Here is a 23012-nt window from a genome sequence, read left to right on the forward strand (position 1 = left end):
TCTAAAAAAAAAAATTAAACAATAATAATAATAATATACAATAGTTTCAATGTTGATATATCTATCAGAATAGTTGCAGTATTAATATAGCTCCTGCCACTTTCATATATTCACACATTTGTTCCTCCCTTTAGTTGGCATGTATTTAGAGATTTAAAATTCTTTTTTGTATTAATATAAACAAAATGTAGTAAATATATTTAAATTCAGGTATAGGCTGGGCACAGTGGCTCACACCTGTAATCCTGACACTTTGGGAGGCCAAGGCAGGCGGATCACTTGAGGTCAGGAGTTCGAGACCAGCCTGGAGAAGATGGTGAAACCCCCGTCTCTACTAAAAATACAGAAATTAGCTAGGCGTGGTGGTGGGTGCCTGTAATCCCACCTATTTGGGAGGCTGAGGCACAAGAATAACTTGAACCTGGGAGACAGAGGTTGCAGTGAGCCAAGATGGTGCCTCTGCACTCTGGCCTGGGTGACAGAGCGAGACTCTGACTCTAAATAAATAAATAAATTCAGGTATAAAGAACTTAGATCTTTGGAATATTGAAACTGCCGCCTTCCCTTCTGAAGAATTATGGATGATCAATTATTGAGTTTCTCCAGTGCCACATTGCTAATTGAGAACTACCTGGGAGGGACATCTCCTAGCCAGTTCCTGGTGGCCATTCTTGGTATTGCCTTTCAACATGTCTATACATCCTCTATCCTTAGCTTTTGAAGAGGGAGAACAGCAGATTGCTCAGTTACATGGGTCTGGATTTTAATTCTTTGCCGTATCAAGTACCTACTTCAGATGAAGGAGGCGCAGGACAAAATCCAGGACTTGTCTATGGAAACCCATATTCTGGTAAGACAACTTTCCCATTCCAACTGGAAGGACCCTGCCTGCATCCCTTTCCCCTACTAAATTTTGGTTTCTGAGGTGCTCATTAAGACCAGTCTCATTGTTAAGACTTGCTGGGCAGAAGCTGAGGACCCAATGGATAGATTGCCAGGCGAGAAGTGTTAATTGAGAAATAAATCTGAATCCAGAAGACAGATCAGATCATTCGCCTAGAGGCAGCAGACACAAATTGAGTCCCGTGGCTATATTCCAAATGTGTAAATCAGAGAAATGTCTTTATGTAGAAGATATACACATACAAAGCTGAGGAAGCTAATTAAGGTTTTGAAATGGTAGTAAGAGAGGCAAGTTATGCCGCCCAGGAACTGGTGGATACAGCAGCCACCCTGATGGCTGACCAACGGCAGCAGAAACGTGCTCCACAGAGATTCCTCGGTGGTAGGACAGGAAATGGGGGTGAAAAGGACTTAGGGTAACATGTCCTTGCTAAACAGGGAGCTTTTCTCATTTGTCTCCAAAAGCAATATGAGATCTCATTTGCTTTTTGCGGCATTTTAAAGCAGCCACATTATCTTTAGAGTTACAACCAGGTGTTTATAACAGGTAACAAGTTTATTTTTTCTTTAAAATTAAGTTTGTGGCCATGCGCGGTGGCTCATGCCTGTAATCCCAGCACTGTGGGAGGCCGAGGCGGGCAGATCACCTGAGGTCAGGAGTTCAGGACAAGCATGGCTAACGTGATGAAACCCCGTCTGTACTAAAAATACAAAAATTAGCTGGATGTAGTAGTGAACTTGGCTCACTGCAACCTCCGCCTCCTGGGCTCAACAGATCCTCTCAGCTCACTGCAACCTCCACCTCCCGGGCTCAACCAATCCTCTCACCTCAGCCTACCAAGTAGCAGAGACTACAGGCGCCAGCCACCACGCCCAGCTAATTTTTGTATTTTGTGTAGAGTTGGGGTTTTGCCATGTTGCCCAGGCCGATTTCGAACTCCTAAGCTCAAGCAATCCACCCACCTCGGCCTCCCAAAGTGCTGGGATTATAAGTGTGAGCCATTGTACCTGTCTGTGGATACAGTCTTAAAATCTATTCTCAGATTGGCCTTAAATTGTTACCGTTTTTATTAAAATCTCATTTTCCCCACTCTGAAAATAGCTTTATTGTTTTTCTGACTGTATAACATATATATATATATATATATATATATATATATATAAAGCCTGTGTGTGTGTGTATATACATATAATATACACACGCACAGCTAATGAAAATACAATTTTGGCCAGGCACAGTGGTTCACGCCTGTAATCCCAGCACTTTGGGCGGCCAAGACAGGCAGATCACGAGGTCAGGAGATCAAGACCATCCTGGCTAACATTGTGAAACCCCGTCTCTACTAAAAATAGATAAACAAAAAATTAGCCAGGCGTGGTGGCAGGCGCCTGTAGTCCCAGCTGCTTGGGAAGCTGAGACGGGAGAATGGTGTGAACTCGGAAGGCGAAGCTAGCAGTGAGCTGAGATCACGCCACTGCACTCCAGCCTGGATGACAGAGCAAAACTCCGTCTCAAAAAAAAAAAAAAAAGAAAGAAAGAAAAAAAAATACAATTTCAGGCTGGGCATGGTAGCTCACTCCTGTAATCCCAGCACTTTGGGAGGCCAAGGCAGGCAGATCACTTGAAGTCAGGAGTTTGAGACCAGCCTGGCCAACATGGAGAAACCCTGTCTCTACTAAAAATACAAAAAATTAGCCAGGCATGGTGGTGGGCACCTGTAATCCCAGCTACTCAGGAGGCTGAGGCAGGAGAATTGCTTGAACCCAGGAGGCAGAGGCTGCAGTGAGCCGAGATCACGCCACTGCACTCCAGCCTAGGCGACAGAGCGAGACTCTATCTCAAAAAAAAAAAAAAGATTTCATTATTTATGTTTTCTTTTCACCTTATCATTAACCTAGATCCCCTCTATCAGCAGTAATGGTATACATATGAGAGAGAAAGAATCAGAGGCAGTGAGAAGAAAGGGAACAATGAAAGTTACAGGAAATATCTGCCAGAACACAGTTGGAGAAGCTAGAGTGGTGTTTTCTCATTGAATGAGATCTTTTTGATTCTTCTCAGGTATCCAAGAAAGTTCTTCCCCCAGTCAGGTAAGTATTTGATTCATGAGAATATTCCCACAAAGCCCTTGAAAATTTCCCTTCCTTTTCCAGTTCATGGGAGAACCATAGGGAGACAGATTCATTTTGATAACTCCAGAAGTCAGCTGGATCAGCTTGTTCTGGGCCCAAGGCTGAGCCAGCCTGTTGTGGAAGGGAGAAGAAAGCACAGTTCATCCATCAGCATTTTGCTTAGGATCTATACCTTTAAGTTGTTTGGTAGCATAAGTAGGGAGGAGATCTGAACCAGGCAGCTCTAGCCAAACAAGTTCTGTCCAGTGCCCCTTCTAGGCTAGAAGCTACTTTGGCTACTTCAGCAATATTAGGCCCTTTCAATTCTGGGGTTAGATGAAGCCTGGTAAGTATCTCCAAATGTGCATCCTCTTCATTCATTCACTATTTCCTGAGCGCCTAACTATGTGCCAGTCATTATGCTAGGCACTGAGGATATAGTGGAAGACAGGATGGCCACATCTGTGCCACATATAGTTTACATTTGTACTGACCTCTTTACTCTTCCTCCCAGCTCTCCATCAAGAAATGCCCTATCTGCAAAGCAGATGGTATTTGTGATCACACCTTGGAGCAACAGCAGATGCAGGCCCTTTGTTTGAATTGTCCAATTTGTGACAAGATCTTCCCAGCTACAGAGAAGCAGATCTTTGAAGACCACGTGTTCTGCCACTCTCTCTGAGTATCCCAACCTCTTGGATGTATACAGAGATTTTATAGAGTAGAACCTGTAGCTTCTGCCATGAGTTATATGAGTCAAGATCCTGCCTAACCCGAAATTATTAGGGATTTACTCAGCCCTGCTGCCACTAACAGTGGAGTTGTGTCACTGATCTGAAGGTCACTGTTAAGGACTTTTGCTGCCATCCTTGTGGGTTGCTACCTTTAAGTCACATAACTCTAGCTATATCATCCTCTCACCTATCATTCTTCTAAGGGTCTCAGTACAAGGGCCCTGGGATGGAGCCAACCTGGGTATTCACAACAGGCCTGACTTGATACTAAGTGATTGGTTTTCCTGGTTGTCCCACTGCCATTCAAAGTCAGCCCTTGAGTGTATTTGTTCTCAGTCCTAACCCTGGGGCCAGAGATTGGTCCGAGATTGAGAATTCTTCCACCTCATCCTCGGTGTTGCTTTCTCCAGATGATTGCGTTAGACTAGCCAAAAATGCCATGGCAAAGAGCTCAGAAGTCCAGTTTGGATACCAAAGGTTTCTCATGTTAATTTCTCAGCCCCCAAAGAAGCATCTTACTCCTGAATCTTAGACAGGAAGTATTATTTCAGTCACAGAAAGCTTTTCTGGGTACCTCTGGTTAGCACTTTCTACTCTCTGATATTTCCTATGTACATAGCTTGTATTGTTGTAAATCCTTTCTTAATGGTTAAGTAGGGATTGTTAGCAACTATGGGTTTGCAGTTTTCTGAGTAGGTGAGTTTTGAATATGGATAAGTCAGAATAATGAGACAACTTGTTAATCTCTTTAATACTAAAAATAAATTACTCTTCTATTTCAGGGACTTAGGTAATTTAAAATAAACCTTCAGTTTATAGTCTTTTATTTTGAAGCTCATGGGAAAACTGTGATCAAAAGGACTATGGGAAGGACAGACCCCACCAATGATTTCTCTTCACCTGTCTTAAGTATTAAAAAAGAGTGTCCTAGTGTCCTGGCAGTTATCTTGAGGTGGGGAAGGAGGTGATGAAACATTAGTTTGTGAAATCTGAGGCCCTGGCTTCTTTTTTTTTTTTTGAAACAGAGTCTCGCTCTGTTACCCAGGCTGGAGTGCAGTGGCACAGTTAGCTCACTACAGCCTCCACCTCCCAGGTTCAAGCGATTCTCATGCCTTAGCCTCCCAAGTAACTGGGATTACAGGTGTGTGCCACCATGCCCAGCTAATTTTTATATTTTTACTGGAGACAGGGTTTCACTATGTTGGCCAGACTGGTCTCGAACTCCTGGCCTCATGTGGTCCGTCCACTTCAGCCCTTCAAAGTGCTGGGATTACAAGCGTGAGCCACCATGCCCGGCCTGAGGCCCTGATTTCTTGCTGTAACTTTCCATGCATTTTTTTTTTTAGAGGAGCAGTGTGGATTTTGGCACCCTTTGTGAACTAAGTTCAATGCCCTCTATCCACATTTGCCTAATTGAACTATAAGAAAGCAATAATTCCATTTTCTCTCCCCTCAGGAACTGAACAAATGGAAATAACTCCCAGGCAGTATCAGCTGGTTACTACAGAGACTTCTACAAAAACTTTTGAATGATGTGAAACGCGTTGTCATGAATAAGGGTTGAGCCAACTATAGCCCTGTGTTCCTACTGGGCTTTCCCCAACGTGGTTGGGAGTTATGCCCTAGACTAACTATATTGTCCTAGTCACAGCTCCTTGCTTTGATTTCATCCTTGATAAAATGAAGATAAAACTTATACTACTTCTCCAGCCCTTTTGCTGCCTGAAGAATGAGACCTGACATTAACACTAACCCTAGAATAGAAATATAATAGGGAGATGGAAATAAAGGAGTTTTTCTGGCACATACCCTCCCTGCAGAATTTCTGTTGCTCCCCAGATAGTTCTAGTGAAGAATTACAGTTTCATTTATTTTGTACTAGTCAGCTCTTAATTAAGCACATGAATGGAGAGGAACAGTGGTGCACATAATCCAAATCAGTGAATACCATTTTGTGGTGAATTATCCACCCCTTTGCCCCTGCTACCCCGATTGTCAACAGCAGCAGGAGCCCTTCCACAGGGCTTGGTTTAAAAAAAAAAAAAAAACGTTGAGGTATTAATGACCCTTTTTGCTGGGTGTAAAAGCATTTTTAACCACTGTTCATTATCCCCAGCTGCTCTTACCAAGGCTTTGAAGGGGGAAATTATGCTCCAGGCAGCCACTAGTAGTAAATGATAGTTCTTTTTTTTTAATTTTTTTTTGAGACAGAGTTTCGCTCCGTTTCCCAGGCTAGAGTGCAGTGGCTCAATCTCTGCTCACTGCAAGCTCCACCTCCCTGGTTCACAGCATTTTCCTGCCTCAGCCTCCTGAATAGCTGGGACTACAGGTGCCTGCCACCGCACCCGGCTTATTTTTTGTATTTTTAGTAGAGATGGGGTTTCACCGCGTTAGCCAGGATGGTCTCGATCTGCTGACCTCGTGATCCACCCGCCTCGGCCTCCCAAAGTGCTGGGATTACAGACATGAGCTACTGCACCCAGCCAACAGTAGTTCTTATATAACCCACTGCCCACCCTGGCCTTCCTCCATCCCTCTCTCACCCATACATTATATAGCTTACAGCTATATACCTGCAAAAAATAGGAAGTTATGGGAGCAAATGGTATATATCTGAGTTGAATTTTTGAATCTTTGTACTTGTTATGGCAACAGGTTTTCCTTCCTAATTTCTTTTTTCTTGGTCTAATATTAAAATGTTTTTGCATTACCTTAGCATGCTTACTGGATGGGCAGTGAAGGGAGAAGAAAGTCACCCTGGCACATGTGAGTGTGAAAGAAAGCTAACCTAAAATTAAAAAAGGAGGCTGGGCACAGTGGCTCACGTCTGTAATCCCAGCACTCTGTAAGGCTGAAGCAGGTGGATCACAAGGTCAGGAGTTCAAGACGAGTCTGGCCAAGATGGTGAAACCCTGTCTCTACTAAAAATACAAAAAATTAGCCAGGTGTGGTGGCGGGCACCTGTAATCCCAGCTACTTGGGAGGCTGAGGCAGAGAATTGCTTGAATCCGGGAGCAGAGGTTGCAGTGAGCTAAGATCGCACCACTGCACTCCAGCCTGAGCAGCAGAGCAAGACTCTGTCTCAAAAAAAAAAAAAAAATCAAGAAAAGGAGAGTTGGCAAGATATTTGGGAAACCTAGGCCTTAACACCTATAGCTTCAGCCCTTTTCCCTGGTCTTGCTAAAAATTTGGATGAAATATGACTGCCTTGATGTTCAAATATCATTCTCCTGTGATTTGATTTTCTATGGTGGCAGTAGCTTACACTGAAGTAAGCATACTCTAACCTGGTCTCCTACGAACAAATGTGGATGAAATGTGGATGCAGTCCATTACCTAGGAAAAAAGCAAAATGGACTCTACATAGAGACGAGACCCAAAGAGATATTCAACTGATTGCCCTGAGTTAACCAACAATAGGGCATAAGCTCAGTGAAGTTACACTGGCCCCAGTGCTCTCCTGAGCTGCTCTCATATAAATATTAAAAAGTCTTAGCCGGGCACGGTGGCTCACGCCTGTAATCCCAGCACTTTGGGAGGCCCAGGCAGGCAGATCACGAGGTCAGGAGATTGAGACTATCCTGACTAACATGGTGAAACCCTGTCTCTACTAAAAATACAAAAAATTAGTGGGGCTTGGTGGCGGGCACCTGTAGTCCCAGCTACTCAGGAGGCTGAGGCAGGAGAACGGCATGAACCCGGGAGGCAGAGCTTGCAGTGAGCCAAGATTATACCACTGCACTCCAGCCTGGGAGACACAGTGAGACTCCATCTCAAAAAAAAAAAAAAGTCTTGGCCGGTTGCGGTGGCTCATGCCCTTAATCCCAGCACTTTGGGAGCCTGAGGCAGGCATATCACGAGATCAGGAGTTCAAGACCAGCCTGGCCAACCTGGTGAAACCCCATCTTTACTAAAAATTCAAAAATTAGCTGGGTGTGGTGCTAGGCTCCTGTAATCCCAGCTACTCGGGAGACTGAGGCAGGAGAATCACTTGAACCCGGGTGGTAGAGGTTACAGTGAGCCAAGATCACACCACTGCACTCCAGCCTGGGTGACAGAGCAAGACTCCACCTTAAAAAAAAAAAAAAAGTCTTTAGGGCCAGGCGTGGTGGCTCACATCTGTAGTCCCATCACTTTGGGAGGCCGAGGTGGGCAGATCACCTGAAGTCAGGAGTTCAAGACCAACCTGGCCAACATGGTGAAACCCCATCTCTACCAAAAATACAAAAAATTAGCCAGGTGTGGTGGCTCACGTCTGTAATCCCAACACTTTGGGAGGCCGAGGCAGGCAGGTCACAAGGTCAGGAGTTTGAGACCAGCCTAGCCAATATGGTGAAACCCCGTCTCCACTGAAAAAAAAATACAAAAATTAGCCGGGCGTGGTGGTGGGTGCCTGTAGTCCGAGTTACTAGGGAGGCCGAGGCAGGAGAATCACTTGAACCCGAGAGGCAGAGGTTGCATTGAGCCGAGATCGTGCCACTGCAATCCAGCCTGGACGACAGAGCAAGACTGTCTCAAGAAAAAAAAAAAAAAAAGCTGGATGTGGTGGGGCATGCCCGCCTGTAATCCCAGCTACTTTGGAGGCTGAGGTTGCAGTGAGCTGAGATCGCGCCACAGTACTCCAGTCTGGATGATAAAGTGAGACTCCATCTCAAAAAAAAAAGTCTTTAGGCCAGTGTGATGGCTCACACCTATAATACCCCGTGCTGGTATTGTTTGAGGCCAGCAGTTGGAGACCAGCCTGGTCAACATAGCAAGACCTCGTCTCTCCAAAAAAAAAAAAAAGCCAGGTATGGTGGCATGTACCTGTAGCCTCAGCTACAGGGGAGGCTGAGGCAAGAGGATCCCTTGAGCACAGGAGGTTGAGGCTGCAGTGAGCCATGATTGTACCATTGCACTCCAGCTTGGACCACAGAGTTGATATCCTATCTCTGAAAAAATTAAAGTAATAAAGTATCTTTACATTCTTGTACCACTTTATAGTTTAGAATGTATTTCACATATTCCCTGTGTGCCTCTCATAATCCTCCAAGACAAGGCAGCTGTTAACTCATTTTTATGGATGAATAAGCTGAAACATGCAGAAATAACTTACTAAAAGTAGAAACAACCCAAATGTCTATCAGCTGATGAATGGATAAATAAAATATGGTATATCCATACAATGGGATATTATTTGTCAATAAACAGGAAGTAGTCGTATATGTTGCAATATGGATGAGCCTTGAAACTATGCCAAGTGAAAAAAGCCAGTCACAAAAGGCCACATTATTGTATGATTCCATTTATTTGAAATGTCCAGAATAGGCAAATTTGTAGTAACAAAATAGGTTGGTTTCCTAGGGCTGGGGGTTGGGGGAAATGGAGACTGACTGCTAATAGGTATCGAGTTTCTTTTGGGAGGGTAAAGAAAACGTTCTAAACTCGATTGTGGAGATGGTTGCACCACCAAATATACTAAAAACCATCAAGTTACATACTTTTTTTTTTTTTTAACGAAGTCTCACTCTGTTACCCAGACTGGAGTGCTGTGGCATGATCTGGGCTCACTGCAACCTCCACCTCCCGGGTTCAAGTGATTCTTCTGCCTCAGCTTCCTGAGTAGCTGGGGTTACAGGTGTGTGCCACCACAACCAGCTAGTTTGTGTATTATAGTAGAGATGGATTTCACCATGTTGACCAGGCTGGTCTCGAGCTCCTGACCTCAAGTGATCCCCCTGCCTCAGCCTCCCAAAGTGCTGGGATTACAGTCATGAGCCACTGCACCCAGCCGAGTTACATACTTTAAATGGATGCATTTTATGCATTCACATTTATCATTGTGAATTAGATCTCAAATTATCATTTGAGACATGAAGGATGTCTCAAATACAAACCCAGAGCAAGTTAAACACTGTTGAACTTGGATAGATTACGCTGATGTCAGTACAATCGCTACCACAACTGTGCTGTGTTCTCCCCCTATCTTGGACTGGACGCAACAGCTTCAGTGCGATAGAATCAAGATTAATAGGGTCAAGGGAATTAGTGATAGCCCATCATTTGGCCAACAGCATTAGTGGTCTCTGGTAATATCTATTCTGTCGAGATGGATGTGCCCAATAAAGTTGGGGGACAGAGTCACTGGCCCACAAATCCCAGGTAATCACATTAAGAGATCCAGCCTGCTCTGCCTAATGTTATTACTTTCTCCCTGTGGAAAGGAGGAATATGACACTCCAGGGGACTACATTCATTGTTTACTCAGTCAATCAACATTTATTGAGCACCCACAGTGTGCAGAGCTAGTATCAGACCAGAATTTATAAAGTAAAAAGTTCTTCCCCTGAGGGATCTACAAGATTAACCAAGTCTCTGCCTCTGGGAGCTTGGAAACTGCTAGGGGAGAAAGTCTTCGGTTTCAGGGCTCTCCCAGTCAGATGGGGAAAGGAGAAAACCACCCAGAAAAGCAATGTAAAGATACTTACAGCACTACACTCTGATCAACTGAGCTAACCGGCAGCCCTAAGGATACTTAAAAGATAAGGGAAGTCATCCTGCAAATGAAGGACTTGGCAGCCATGGGACTTCAGTGTTAATTAAAGGTGTTTTGAAAGCTCAAGGATGTTCGAGAAGTGTGCTTTGGAAGAGGCAGAGGGACAGAGATGGCAGACAGACACGGGGAATGTATTCTGAGGTTCTCTGCAAAGACAGAAGGAGAAGCAGTACCAGAATGCAAAGGACTTTTAAGCAAAAATACTAGAACATGAAAAGAAATCAGTCTCTGTCCTGAAAGACAACACAACCTGGTTGAGCTACATTAACAAGCTTATTTGTGCTAACAAGGGGTAGGGTGAAGGTGGGGAAGGATTGTGTTACGAGGATGTAGGAGTGGCTCAGAATCCCAGGTTGCAAACCTCCCAGCACTGCACCCAGCCTTAAACCAAATGTGAATCTACAATTATCTCAAAAGCTGATTTTTTTTTTTTTTTTAAGGAAGAGCTTCAAAGAGCATGTTGAAATGAGGGAATTACAACCATGTGTGAGGTGCGGGTATAGTGTTCTAGTGGGGCATAATGAGAGACAAGGCTCCATCGCGAAGCTGTAGGGGACAGTCCATTATTTCAGTGGTTGTTGGTGTCCCTTGACTTGTGGCATCACTCCAACACCTGCTTCCACGGCCACAGTGCCTCCTCCCTGTGCCGCCGCCTCTCCTCAGTGTGTGCGCTGTGTGTGCCCTTTTATAAGGACATATGTCATTGGATTTAGGGCCCAGTTGGCTAATCCAGGATAAGTCTTTTCAAGATCCTTAACTTAATCACCTTTTGTCATATAAGGCAATACTTGTTCACTATATAAAGGGTATGATAAGTCTATGCAACATGGCAAGACCCCTATCTACAAAAAAAGAAAAAGCCATGCTTGGTGGCATGTGTGGACATCTCTTTTTGGGTGGGAGGGCACCATTCAACCCACTACAGAAAGGTAGGGGCAGATAAATGATTACTAGGATTCTGACCCAGCCAGTCAAGATAGAACACACAGAAGGAACAGCAGCCTTCAGGGAGGGAACTTCAAGTTTTCACTGAATTTGAGGGTCTTGTGGGGATACTCAGTAGGCAATGGGATAATTCAGCAAAGAACTGGGTTGGAGCTGACATGAGTGGCATAGCTGAAACCAAGGGAGTGGACGAGCTAATCTGGAGAGAAAAGATAGGGCAGGCTGAGGACAGACCCTGAATAATGCTAACTTTAGGAGTCAGGCAGGGTACCAGAAGCCATCTATGAAGGGAAGAAAAACCAGGAGAAAATGGGCAGCCTGAAAGCCAAGCAAGAAAATCGTTTCAGAAAATGGGTTCAATAGTGTCAAATACTAGTAGGATAGGACTGGAAAGAAACCTTTGATTTTAGGAACTTAATGTTGACAGGCAGATAAGCTTTTTTCTCTCTTTAAAAAAATGTATTCTCATTAGAGAACATTTAAAATGCATAAAGTACAAAACTTAAGTATAGTTACATCAACAAAACAATTATTAGCATTTCCATCCTTTTTTTTTTTTTTTTTTTTGAGACGGAGTCTCACTGTCACCCAGGCTGAAGTGCAGTGGCCGGATCTCAGCTCACTGCAAGCTCCGCCTCCCGGGTTTACGCCATTCTCCTGCCTCAGCCTCCCGAGTAGCTGGGACTACAGGCGCCCGCCATCTCGCCTGGCTAGTTTTTTTGTATTTTTTAGTAGAGACGGGGTTTCACCGTGTAGACCAGGATGGTCTCGATCTCCTGACCTCGTGATCCACCCGTCTCGGCCTCCCAAAGTGCTGGGATTACAGGCTTGAGCCACCGCGCCCGGCCTCCATCCATTTTTTAAAACATCGTTTTGAGTCAGGGTCTTGCTCTGTCATCCAGGCTAGAGTGCAGTGACACGATACTTCACTGCAACCCTCACCTCCTGGGCTCGAGTGATCCTCCCACCTCAGCCTCAGAGTAGCTGGGACTGTAGGCGTGTGCCACCATGACCCAGTACATCTAGTTGTTTCTATGTGTAGGTGAGCTTGTGGTTTTTTGGGGGGTTTTGAGACAGTGTCTCACTCTGTCTCACCCAGGCAGGAGTGGTATGATCATGGCTCACTGCAGCCTTAACCTCCTGGGCTCAAGCAGTCCTCCTCCGTCAGCCTCCTGAGTAGCTGGGACTGCAGGCACATGCCACAACACCTGGCTAATTTAAAAAAAAAAAAAATTTGTAGAGACAGGGTCTTGCTATGTGGCCCAAGCTGGGCTTGAACTGGCCTCAAGTGATCCCTGCCTCAGTTTCCCATAGTGCTGGAATTATAGGTGTGAGCCACCATGCCCGGCCTAGGTGAGCGTTCTTTATCTTTTTGTTTTCTTTTTCTTTTTTTTTTTTTTTTAACACAAACAGAACTAGGTGAGCCTTCAAGTAAAGAAAAAAGACTATGTGTGCATGTGTGGGTGCATGCCCGTGAATGCCTGCCTTGATTTCCAACACAGGCATCCTCCTTTAAATCCTCCCTGAGCTGGAGACTGACTTGTGGCCCCTGGGAGAGTGTGTGGGAGTGTGGAGAGTGACCTCCGGACCTGGGCACTTTCCGGCCCCTCCTCCCATGGAAGCTGCTGCACCGATTTGGCCTCTGTGCAAACATCAGGCACTTTTCGCTGGGTCAATATTTCACATCCGTTGTCAGGGTCTAATCCATCTTCAACATCTGTTCCCTGGGATGTTGTGCTCTGCTGTGCCACCTATGACCCCTCATGGTCTTTGTCCCCAGAAGAGGAGCTCTACAAGGTCCCCAGGGCTTTCTCCAGCTTGAGGCTGCTCAGTGCTTCTCTTTTTCTCCTCTTTAAACCCTCTCACCTTTGCCTGAGCCAATAATCTCCCTCAAATTACAGGGAGAAGCCCCCTCTGTCTGGAAGCCTTCCCTGGCTCCAGAACACAGAAGGATGTGGTAGCTGCTGTTGTGTAGAATTCAGCAAACCTCACCTGCCAGTGGGTCCAGAACACGTTCCGGTTCTGCTTGACAACCCAGTGTCCTGCTTGCCACCTTGCACTTCCTGACTGCTGCTTCCTGCTGTGAGCCTGCTGGAGCCCTGGGGACACACATTTACTTGAACAACATCTCAAAATAGACTGGGAAGACAAAATGTACTACAAGGGGCCAGGTGCAGTGGCTCATGCCTATAATCCTAGCACTTTGGGAGGCTGAGGCAGGCGGATTGCCTGAGCTCAGGAGTTCGAGACCAGCCTGGGCAACAGGGTGAAACCCCATCTCTACTAAAATACAAAAAACTAGCCGGGTGTGGTGGCGGGCGCCTGTAATCCCAGCTACTCAGGAGGCTGAGGCAGGAGAATTGCTTGAACCAGGAGGCAGAGTTTGCAGTGAGCTGAGATCACACCAGTACACTCCAGCCTGGGTGACAGAGCAAGACTCCATCTCCAAGACAAACAAACAAGAACTCAAAATATACTACAAGGTGTAACTAGAAATTGTTTTCAAGATTGGTGCTTTTGCACCATTGGTTAGGTGAGGCAACCAAATGCACTTATTTGGATGCATGCCTGTCTTGTTCCTCTAATCAGCATCTAAGAACAGGGACAGGCCAGGCACGGGGGCTCAGGCCTGTAATCTCAGCACTTTGGGAGGCCGAGGCGGGCAGATCACCTGAGGTCAAGGGTTTGACACAAGCCTGACCAACACGGTGAAATTCCATTTCTACTAAAAATACAAAAATTAGCTGGGCATGGTCGTGGGTGACTGTAATCTCAGCTACTTGGGAGGCTGAGGCATGAGAATCACTTGAACCCGGGAAGTGGAGGTTACAGTGAACTGAGATTGCACCACTGCACTCCAGCCTGGGCTATAGAGCAAGACTTGTCTAAAAAAATAAATAAATAAATAGAAGAAGAAGAATAGGGACAGATTTCTGTTCATTCTCCTCAGTGCAAATCTCTGGCCCCAGCTTCCTCCTCATTATTCAAACCCAACATATATTCGGCATTTACTATAAGCAAGTGCTGTTATTAAACCCATTTGTAGATGAGGGAGCCAAGGCTTAGCAAGGATAAAGACTTGAAGGCCACACAGCTGCAGGAGGCCAGGCTGGACCAGGGTTTATGTTGTTAACACTAAATTGTTTGGAGAAACAGCAAACCCAGCTGTGGGGGAATGGGAGCGGTGGGTGTGGAACCTGAGGCTAACTTCCTCCCACCCAGCCATTCTGTCCTCTCTACAATAAAGTTCATAGTCCAGGAAATTCCCTCCAAGTGACAATGACTCTTAAACTTTCCTGAAGATAAGAATTGCTGGGCCAGAGCCTCCCTCACTGCTTGCCATCCCTTCAGCTGATGCTCAGTAACTCTTTCTTTGCCAGTAGCCAGCCTGGCCTTCCAGTTTACCAGAGAGACCCTGGTGACGAACCAGTCCCACCTCCCATTTCCTGGAACCCATCCTTGCCGCCTCACCCAGCCCCACCCTCCTTCCCTCTTTCACTCTGAGAGTTTTTGCAGTTCATCTGCTCAGACAAAGAGAAGCAACTGCTAATGTTAAGCCGAAATTTGGGTCGGGCCAGGAGGCACCTTTAAAATGAAAAATTTACTCGGGTACAGGAAACAGCTATAAATGATCTTGGAAATGCAGGCACTCCATCTCCTGGTTACACACCCCAGGCAATACCCAACAGAGCATCTGAAGGGGCCTTGTTTATCAACTGTCATGGATTCAGGAAGCCAAACAGACCTGCCTGTTACCAGGGTGTCTCCTGCAGGCCCCTGCCTCCAGAAATGACCACCCCTGAGATGAAAACTTCTCTTGGGAAGAAACTGAGGAGGAGCTTTTACAATTTGCTCAGGGCTTCCCACTCTTTGTTGCTGGGAAATTCTTCGTGTAGCCAGCTTCAGTCCCTGTTAACACATACTGAACAACAGGATTATTTTTGTTGTGTTCTGCATCTGCTGTATATAATCTTTTATTTTTTTCTGAGTTAACTTTGTTTTTTTTTTTTTTTTTCTGCTGACTACCTACTTTTCTAAGTTTTTTTTCATTGTGGTAAGAACACAACATGAGATCTACCTTCTTAACAAAATTTTAAGTGTAACATCTCCTCTTAATTTGGATAAAATAGTAGGCATTGGGCCAGGCGCCGTGGCTTACGCCTGTAATCCCAGCACTTTGGGAGGCCGAGACGGGTGGATCACCTGAGGTCAAGAGTTCGAGACCAGTCTGGCCAACCTGGTAAAACCCTGTCTCTACTAAAAATACAAAATTAGCCAGGCATGGTGGCACGCACCTGTAATCCCAGCTACTTGGGAGGCTGAGGCAGGAGAATCGCTTGAACCCTAGAGGTGGAGGTTGCAGTGAGCCAAGATCGCACCACTCACTGCACTACAGCCTGGGTGACAAGAGCAAAACTCCATCTCAAAAAGAAAAAGAAAAAAAAAATAGGCCAGGTGCGGTGGCTCACGCCTGTAATCCCAGCACTTTGGGAGTCAGGAGCTCGAGACCATCCTGGCTAACACGGTGAAACCCCGTCTCTACTAAAAATATAAAAATTAGCCGGGCATGATGGTGGGCACCTGTAGTCACAGCTATTCAGGAGGCTGAGGCAGGAGAATGGTGTGAACCCGGGAGGCGGAGGTTGCAGTGAGCCGAGATCGCACCACTGCACTCCAGCCTGGGCGACAGAGCCAGACTCCGTCTCAAAAAAAAAAAAAAAAAGAAAAAGAAAATAGTAGGCATTGAGTGCTTATATGGTAAGCACTGTGTTAAGCACTTCGGATTTGATCATTTTAACCCCCACAACAAAACATTAATCATTAATATGTGATAATTAACAAAGGTATTAATAAACCCATTTTGCAGATGGGCCACGGAGAGAGGTTGAGTAAATCACTCACGGTCATATAGTTACAAAGTTGGGACCTTTTTTTTTTTTTTGAGACAGTCCTGCTTTGTTGCCCAGGCTGGAGTGCAGTGGCATGATGTCAACTCACTGCAGCCTCTACTTTCTGGGCTAAAGCAATCTTCCCACCTCAACCTCCTGAGTAGCTGAGCCTACAGGTGTGCACCACCATGGCCAGTAAATTTTTGTGTTTTTTGGTTTTTTGTTTTTTTTTTTTTGAGACAAGAGTCGGGGTTTCACCATGTTGGCCAGGCTGGTCTCACCCACCTTGGCCTCGCAAAGTGCTGGGATTACAGACGTGAGCTACCACGCTCCACCAGAATTTTTGTATTTTTTGTAGAGACAGGGTTTCACCATGTTGTCCAGGCTGGTCTCGAACTTCTGGGCTCAAGCGATCTGCCAGCCTCAGCCTCCCAAAGTGCTGGGATTACAGGTGTGAGCCACCATGCCCTGCCTACAGAGTTGGGATTTGAATTCAGGCAGTCCAACTTCAGAGCTCTTGCACTTAATTACAGATGCTCTGTGTCTCTTTCCAGTCTCCTTTCTCCAAATGGAATCATTCTACCTCCGTAAACCTGTCCTTATGATTTCCAGTTGAGTCAGCGAACCTAGGGCTGATGCCACAACCCTGAATAGATTTACATTAGGGACCAAAGCCATGGAACATTTCCTTTCCATCACTTAATTCAATCTCTGATGAAGTCCACACCAGTCATTCCCCCTGCACAGCCATCTTGCTCATATCCTTCTTAACAAAGTGGCTCCTAACCCTATCTGGAGGACTGGCTAGCCATTCTGGCAGAACAGTGGTCCTAGTCACAAGGGAAAAAGGAACCCGTTTGCAAAGCAGCTATATTTGCTAAGTAAGACACTTTGACAGGCTGAGCACGGCCTGTAATCCCAGCACTTCGGGAGGCCAAGGTGGGCAGATCGCTTGAGGTCAGGAGTTCGAGGCCAGCCTGGCCAACATGGTGAAATCCCAGCTCTATTAAAAATACAATAATTAGGCCGGGCACGGTGGCTCACGCCTGTAATCCCAACACTTTAGGAGGCTGAGGAGGGTGGATCACGAGGTCAGGAGATGGAGACCATCCTGGCTAGCATTGTGAAACCCCATCTCTACTAAAAATACAAAAAATTAGCCAGGCGTTGTGGTGGGCGCCTGTAGTCCCAGCTACTCGGGAGGCTGAGGCAGGAGAATGGTGTGAACCCGGGAGGCGGAGCTTGCAGTGAGCCGAGATGGCGCCACTGTGCTCCAGCCTGGGTGACAGAGCACGACTCCATCTCAAAAACAAAAAACAAAAAACAAAAAACAATAATCATCTGGACATGGTGGCAGGTGCTTGTAATCTCAGCTACTCAGGAATCTGAGGCAGGAGAATCGCTTGAACCTGGGAGGCTGAGGTTGCAGTGAGCTGAGATCACACCACTGCATTCCAGCCCGGGCAACAGAGTGAGACCCCATTTCTTAGAAAAAAGACACTGACAAAATGCCTTTTAAGGAAATGGTATTTGGGGAGATATGCTGTCAGTAGTTTTGATAGGAACTCAGCATTGAGTTCCTACTGAGGAAACAGCAGAGAATATCTGTGAACCTCTGTGACTGGGTTCTCCTTCATATTCCACCTCTTTCACATACCTCACACACCCCTGCATCCCTCCTGCCCATCCTCTATTCCATTTGTCCTGTCATTTTTGACCCTGAGTTTTGACAGCCCCAAACCTTGTCCCTCCATAAAGTAGACAGGCTAGTAGGTCATCATGGTGAAGAGCCCAGACTCTGGAACTAGACTGGTGGCAACTTTAGACAAGTCACTCAACCGCTCTTGGCTTTGGTTTCCCCATTTGTAAAATGGCATTGACAATTATAGTCCCTGCTTCAGCTAGATGAGTTAAAATGGGTAGAGCATTTAGAACAGCACCTGACACATGCTGATTGTAAGCACTCAATAAGTGTTCTGCCCTGCCACCTGATTAACAGCTTTGTGAAATTGGGCAGGTCACTCTGAAAGAGGGTATGATTATGATGTAGTGATTAAGAGCACTAGGTTAAACATCAGATGTCCTTGAATCTTGACTTTTTTTTTTTCCCTGGAGACAGGGTCTCATTCTGTCACCTAGGCTGGAGTACAGTGGTACAATCTCGGCTCACTGCAGCCTCAATCTCCCGGGCTTAAGTGATCCTCCCACCTCAGTCTGCTGAGTAGCCGGGACCACAGGCATGCATACACGACACTTGGTTCTATTCTTGTCTCCTGTCCATTCCACCCCCGAGCCAGCAGTCCCAGGAGACACAACCTCTTCCTATTCAATATCTCCCCCATGTAGGAGCTTAAGTAAACGAAATACCACCACCCTCTCCCATCTTACCTTGAGATTAGGAAAGACTGTGGTTGAGGGCAGCCTGTGTTACTGGATGTTATCTTCGCGGGTTTGGCTCCAGAGCCCTCAGTAGGAAGAGGGACTGGACCTGCAGCCTCAGACTCAGAGCAGGGACTTATAATGAACAGAGTCCTGAGCCCCCTGGTGGGGAGTCTTGGGTTCCATTCCGCTTGGTCCTTGCAGGGCCTTTTCAAGAAGTCAAGGGCCCTTGACACTTTTAGGAGTGCCCACATCATGTCAAAAATATTAAAATGCATTCACATCCCACAGAAGGTTTTTTTTTTTTTTTTTTTGAGATGGAGTTTCGCTCTTGTCGCCCAGGCTGGAGTGCAGTGGTGCAATCTTGGCTCACCTCTGCCTCCCAGGTTCAAGTGATTCTCCTGCCTCAGGCTTCCAAGTAGCTGGGATTATAGGCATGCACCACCACACCTGGCTAATTTTTGTATTTTTATTAGAGATGGGGTTTCTCCATGTTGGTCAGTCTGGTCTTGAACTCCTGACCTCTGGTGATCTGCCTGCCTCGGCCTCCCAAAGTGCTGGGATTACAGGCGTGAGCCACCGCGCCCCGCCTGAAATGTAGTTTATACATAAACTATATATGCAAACTGAGTTGAGTTGCAATTGGTTGAGATTTTGTTTTGTAGCCATTTATTTCAATATTTATCCAATGCCATTTTGCAACTTTTTTTTTTGAAAACAATAACTTTTTTCCAGGTTTCAATAATAAGCCTAGCCTCTATGCCACTGTGTCTAAGGGATGGGCCAGCAGTGCCTCCAGTGCCTAGCTTGACTTGGTTAGATTCCCTGGTCCCAGAGCTTGTCAACTCCAGAGCCCATGTGAACCATGCCCACCCTATCTATCTATTTATCCACCCATCCATCCATCCGTTCGTTCGTCCATCTGTCCATCTATCCATCCATCCATCCACCCACCCATATATATCTGAGCTGCCTATGGTAGAAAAAAAGCAACTCGGGAAAAGGCTAGAGAAGACAAGCATGGTGTGAGACTGCCCTCTAGAGATTGCTCCAGGAAAGTGCAGCTAGGGAGCTTCCTCTTTCAGGCTCAGATCAACCCCACCCCTCGTTCACTCATTCACACTTACTGTGTGAGTACCTACCTATACCCGGCACCACATACTTACCTGTTCTGGGAACAAAAGACAAATACAAAGAGAAATAGCACACATCCCCATTCTCCAGGAGGTCACCACGTATAACAAATGATTACTGTTCTGTGCAATGACTACTGGAGTAGACGTGCACCAAGTTCTATGGGAGCACTAAAGACAAGGAAATAAGTCTGGGGCAATAGGGGAAGTCATCACAGGGAAGGTGGCATTCAAGATGGGCCTTGAAGGATGTGTAGGAGTTTGCCATACAGTGCTGGGGAGGAAAGGCATTCGGGGCAGAAGGAATGGCAGTGTAGAAATGCAGGTTTGTTGAGGGCCAGTGAGGTGTGGCAAAGCTGGAGCATGCATAGCACTGAACAGTCAAGACCCAGCTAGAGAGGCACGTGGGGCCAGATAGTGAAACTCCCACTCAAAAAACAGGAAGTGAGCCAGGTGTGGTGGTGCTCGCCTGTAGTCCCAGCTACTCGAGAGGCTGAGATCGAAGGACTGCTTGAGCCCAGGAGTTTGAGACTGCAGTGAGCTATGATCACATCTGTGAATAGCCATTGCTCTCCAACCTGGGCAACATAGTGAGACTCTGTCTCTTAAAAAAAAAAACAGAAAACAGGCCGGGCACGGTGGCTCAAGCCTGTAATCCCAGCACTTTGGGAGGCCGAGACGGGCGGATCACGAGGTCAGGAGATCGAGACCATCCTGGCTAACACGGTGAAACCCCGTCTCTACTAAAAAATACAAAAAACTAGCCGGGCGAGGTGGCGGGCACCTGTAGTCCCAGCTACTCGGGAGGCTGAGGCAGGAGAATGGCATAAACCCGGGAAGCGGAGCTTTGCAGTGAGCCGAGATCGTGCCACTGCACTCCAGCCTGGGCGACAGAGCGAGACTCCGTCTCAAAAAAAAAAAAAAAACAAAAAAAACAGAAAACGGGCCATGCCCAATGACTCATGCCTGTAATCCCAGCACTTTAGGCGGCCAAGGCAGGAGGATGACTTGAGGCCAGGAATTCAAGACCAGCCTGGGTAACATAGCGAGACTGCCTCTTTACCAAAAAACAAACAAACAAACATTAGCAGCAGGGCATGGTGGCATGAGCCTGTAGTCCCAGCTACTTGGGAGGCTGAGGTGTGAAGACCACCTGAACCCAGGATGTTAAGGCTGCAGTGAGCCATGACTGCACCACTGCACTCCAGCGTGGGTGAGAGAGAGAGAGACCCCATCTCAAAAATAAAACAAAGCTGGGTACAGTGGCTTATGCCAGCACTTTGGGAGGCTGAGGTGGGCGGATCACCTGAGGTCAGGAGTTTGAGACCAGCCTGGCCAACAAGATAAAACCCCATTTCTAATAAAAATACAAAAAATAGCCAGGTGTGGTGATGGGCACCTGTAATACCAGCTACTCAGGATGCTGAAGCAGGAGAATCTGAACCTTGAGAATCTGAACGCTTGAACCTGAGAGGTGGAGGTTGCAGTGAGCTGAGATTGCGCCATTGCACTCCAGCCTGGGCGACAGAGTGAGACTCTGTCTCAAAAAATAAAAAATAAAATATATAAAACAAACAAACAAAAAAAGTAGGACATGTCGCACTTAAACTCAACACTCTTTTTCTTGCAGCAGTGGTTTAAACAGAGGAACAAACAGGAAGATCTTGTCACCTTTGAGGGGTTGTGGTTGTGCCCCTCAAAGTGACTTTGGAGGTTCTACACCACTCGTGGTCACCCAGTCCCCCAGTTAATCCCAAGTGGGGGCTCCCAGGCAATTGATGTGCCTGACAGAATGTGCCAGGTACTTGATAGGAGGTTTGCGAAATGCCCAGATCCCAGTGATTACAGTCACCCTGCCCTCTCCTGTTTTCTGCAGACCAAGACATGGGCACCCAGCACCACACCTGGGCCCACTTGATCCAGATTATGAAGGTGGAGGAGACCAGAGCCAGCAAGTGCAACTGGCCAGCAGTCACTCAGCTCCATGACTCCAAGGTTGAGTTTCTGCTGCCCCACTGAGTCCTCTATGGCCAGCAACAAGCCATGTGTCACCACCAAGAGGCCTGACATCTTATAGGTGCAGGGCCCTCTCACCCTGGGTCTGCCCAAATAAACTCCTCAAGAACACCAAACCAAACAAAACAGGATGTGATGCTCTGGCCAGAACTCTGTGCCAAACAGAGGGAGACCTGACCCAGCCATTCAGAGTCTCCGTGGAGGGAGAATCAGGCATATTGAGGACCAGGACCACAGACACTGAGACACAGCACCTGCCTCTCACATAGTCTCAGCTGAAGACATTAGTGCTGAGTTGATGAGGCCAGGGTGGGTGGGGAACTTTCAGGTGGGAGCAGGGGTGAGACAAGAGAGCACAGCATGCTGAAAGGAGCCAGGAGAGCTTCCAGAATACCTCTGGCTCTCCTACCTCCCTAACAACTCCTGCTTCATTCATGAGTTTCTTTCCTGAGCAGGAATCCTGTCTTCACCATCAACTGGCTGTGAGACTTTGAGAAAGTCACTTAATGATGCACTGGCTGGTGAGGTGGCTCACGCCTGTAATCCCAACACCTTGGGAGGCCAAGGCAGGAGGATCACTTGAGGTCAGGAGTTTGAGGCTGCAGTAAACTATGATCATGCCATTACACTCCAGCCTGGGCAACAGAGAGAGACCTTGTCTTTAAAAAAAAAAAAAAAAAAACGCTGGGTGTGGTGGCTCATGCCTGTAATCCAAGCTCTTTGGGAGGCCGAGGCAGGCGGATCACCTGAGGTCAGGAGTTCGAGACCAGTCTGGCCAACATGGTGAAACCCCCATCTCTACTAAAAATACAAAAATTAGCTGGGTGTCGTGGCACATGCCTGTAATCCCAGCTACTCGGGAGGCTGAGGCGGGAGAATCACTTGAACCCAGGAGGTGGAGGTTGCAGTGACCAGAGATTGCACCATTGTACTCCAGCCTGGGTGACAGAGTGAGACTCCATTTCAAAAAAAAAAAAGTAATGGAAAGCCCATCCTTAAGCTTTTGTAGGATACATGGTGGCCCAGCCAGAGACTGGACTTAATAGCCCTCCTTGCAGCTAGCTGTGGCCATGAAACTAAGTTCTGGCCAATGAGAGGCGAGCAGTAGGGAGTCATGCAACTTCTAGATCCCATGCTTAGAAGGAATAAAGTTGCTTGCTCTTCACTTTTCTCCTTCCCGCTGATTGAGAAGTGGTAACACCTGGCGTAGCCACCTTAGCCACAGAGATGGAAGCCACATGTTGAGGATGGCAGAGTCACTCTGAAAACCCCGGGCTGCTTACCTCCTACTGCTACATGAAAAATAAATTATCTTTTTTCGGATCTATCTTACCTAAGCCACTGGATTCTGGCGCCTCTTTGTTAT

General features: G+C 46.6%; 1 protein-coding gene, 1 long non-coding RNA gene and 1 other non-coding gene across 4 annotated transcripts in view; all 3 read left to right on the plus strand.

The window, feature by feature from the left end:
• CALCOCO2 (calcium binding and coiled-coil domain 2) overlaps positions 1-5780 on the plus strand; it is a 36078-nt gene extending 30298 nt beyond the window's left edge. Inside the window, exons 11-13 of the mRNA XM_033183362.1 lie at positions 715-850; positions 2966-2994; positions 3530-5780. Coding sequence (XP_033039253.1) covers positions 715-850; positions 2966-2994; positions 3530-3697 — 333 coding nt within the window. The 3' untranslated portion in view covers positions 3698-5780. The remainder of the gene's footprint in view (positions 1-714; positions 851-2965; positions 2995-3529) is intronic.
• Positions 5781-6114: 334 nt separating this feature from the next.
• On the plus strand, positions 6115-22238 carry LOC117067176. 2 transcript variants are annotated; one of them, XR_004430645.1, is made up of 3 exons: positions 6115-6515; positions 10725-10775; positions 21507-22238. It is a non-coding gene; the product is annotated as an uncharacterized LOC117067176 (long non-coding RNA). The 2 variants fall into 2 exon arrangements; XR_004430646.1 differs by lacking the exon at positions 21507-22238 and adding an exon at positions 13131-13467.
• Positions 21227-21354, plus strand: LOC117068083. Its single transcript, XR_004430950.1, has one exon. It is a non-coding gene; the product is annotated as a small nucleolar RNA SNORA68 (small nucleolar RNA).
• Positions 22239-23012: the final 774 nt, after the last annotated feature.

This window comes from Trachypithecus francoisi, unplaced genomic scaffold (genome assembly GCF_009764315.1).
Source record: "Trachypithecus francoisi isolate TF-2019V2 unplaced genomic scaffold, Tfra_2.0 Lachesis_group20, whole genome shotgun sequence".
NCBI lineage: Eukaryota > Metazoa > Chordata > Mammalia > Primates > Cercopithecidae > Trachypithecus > Trachypithecus francoisi.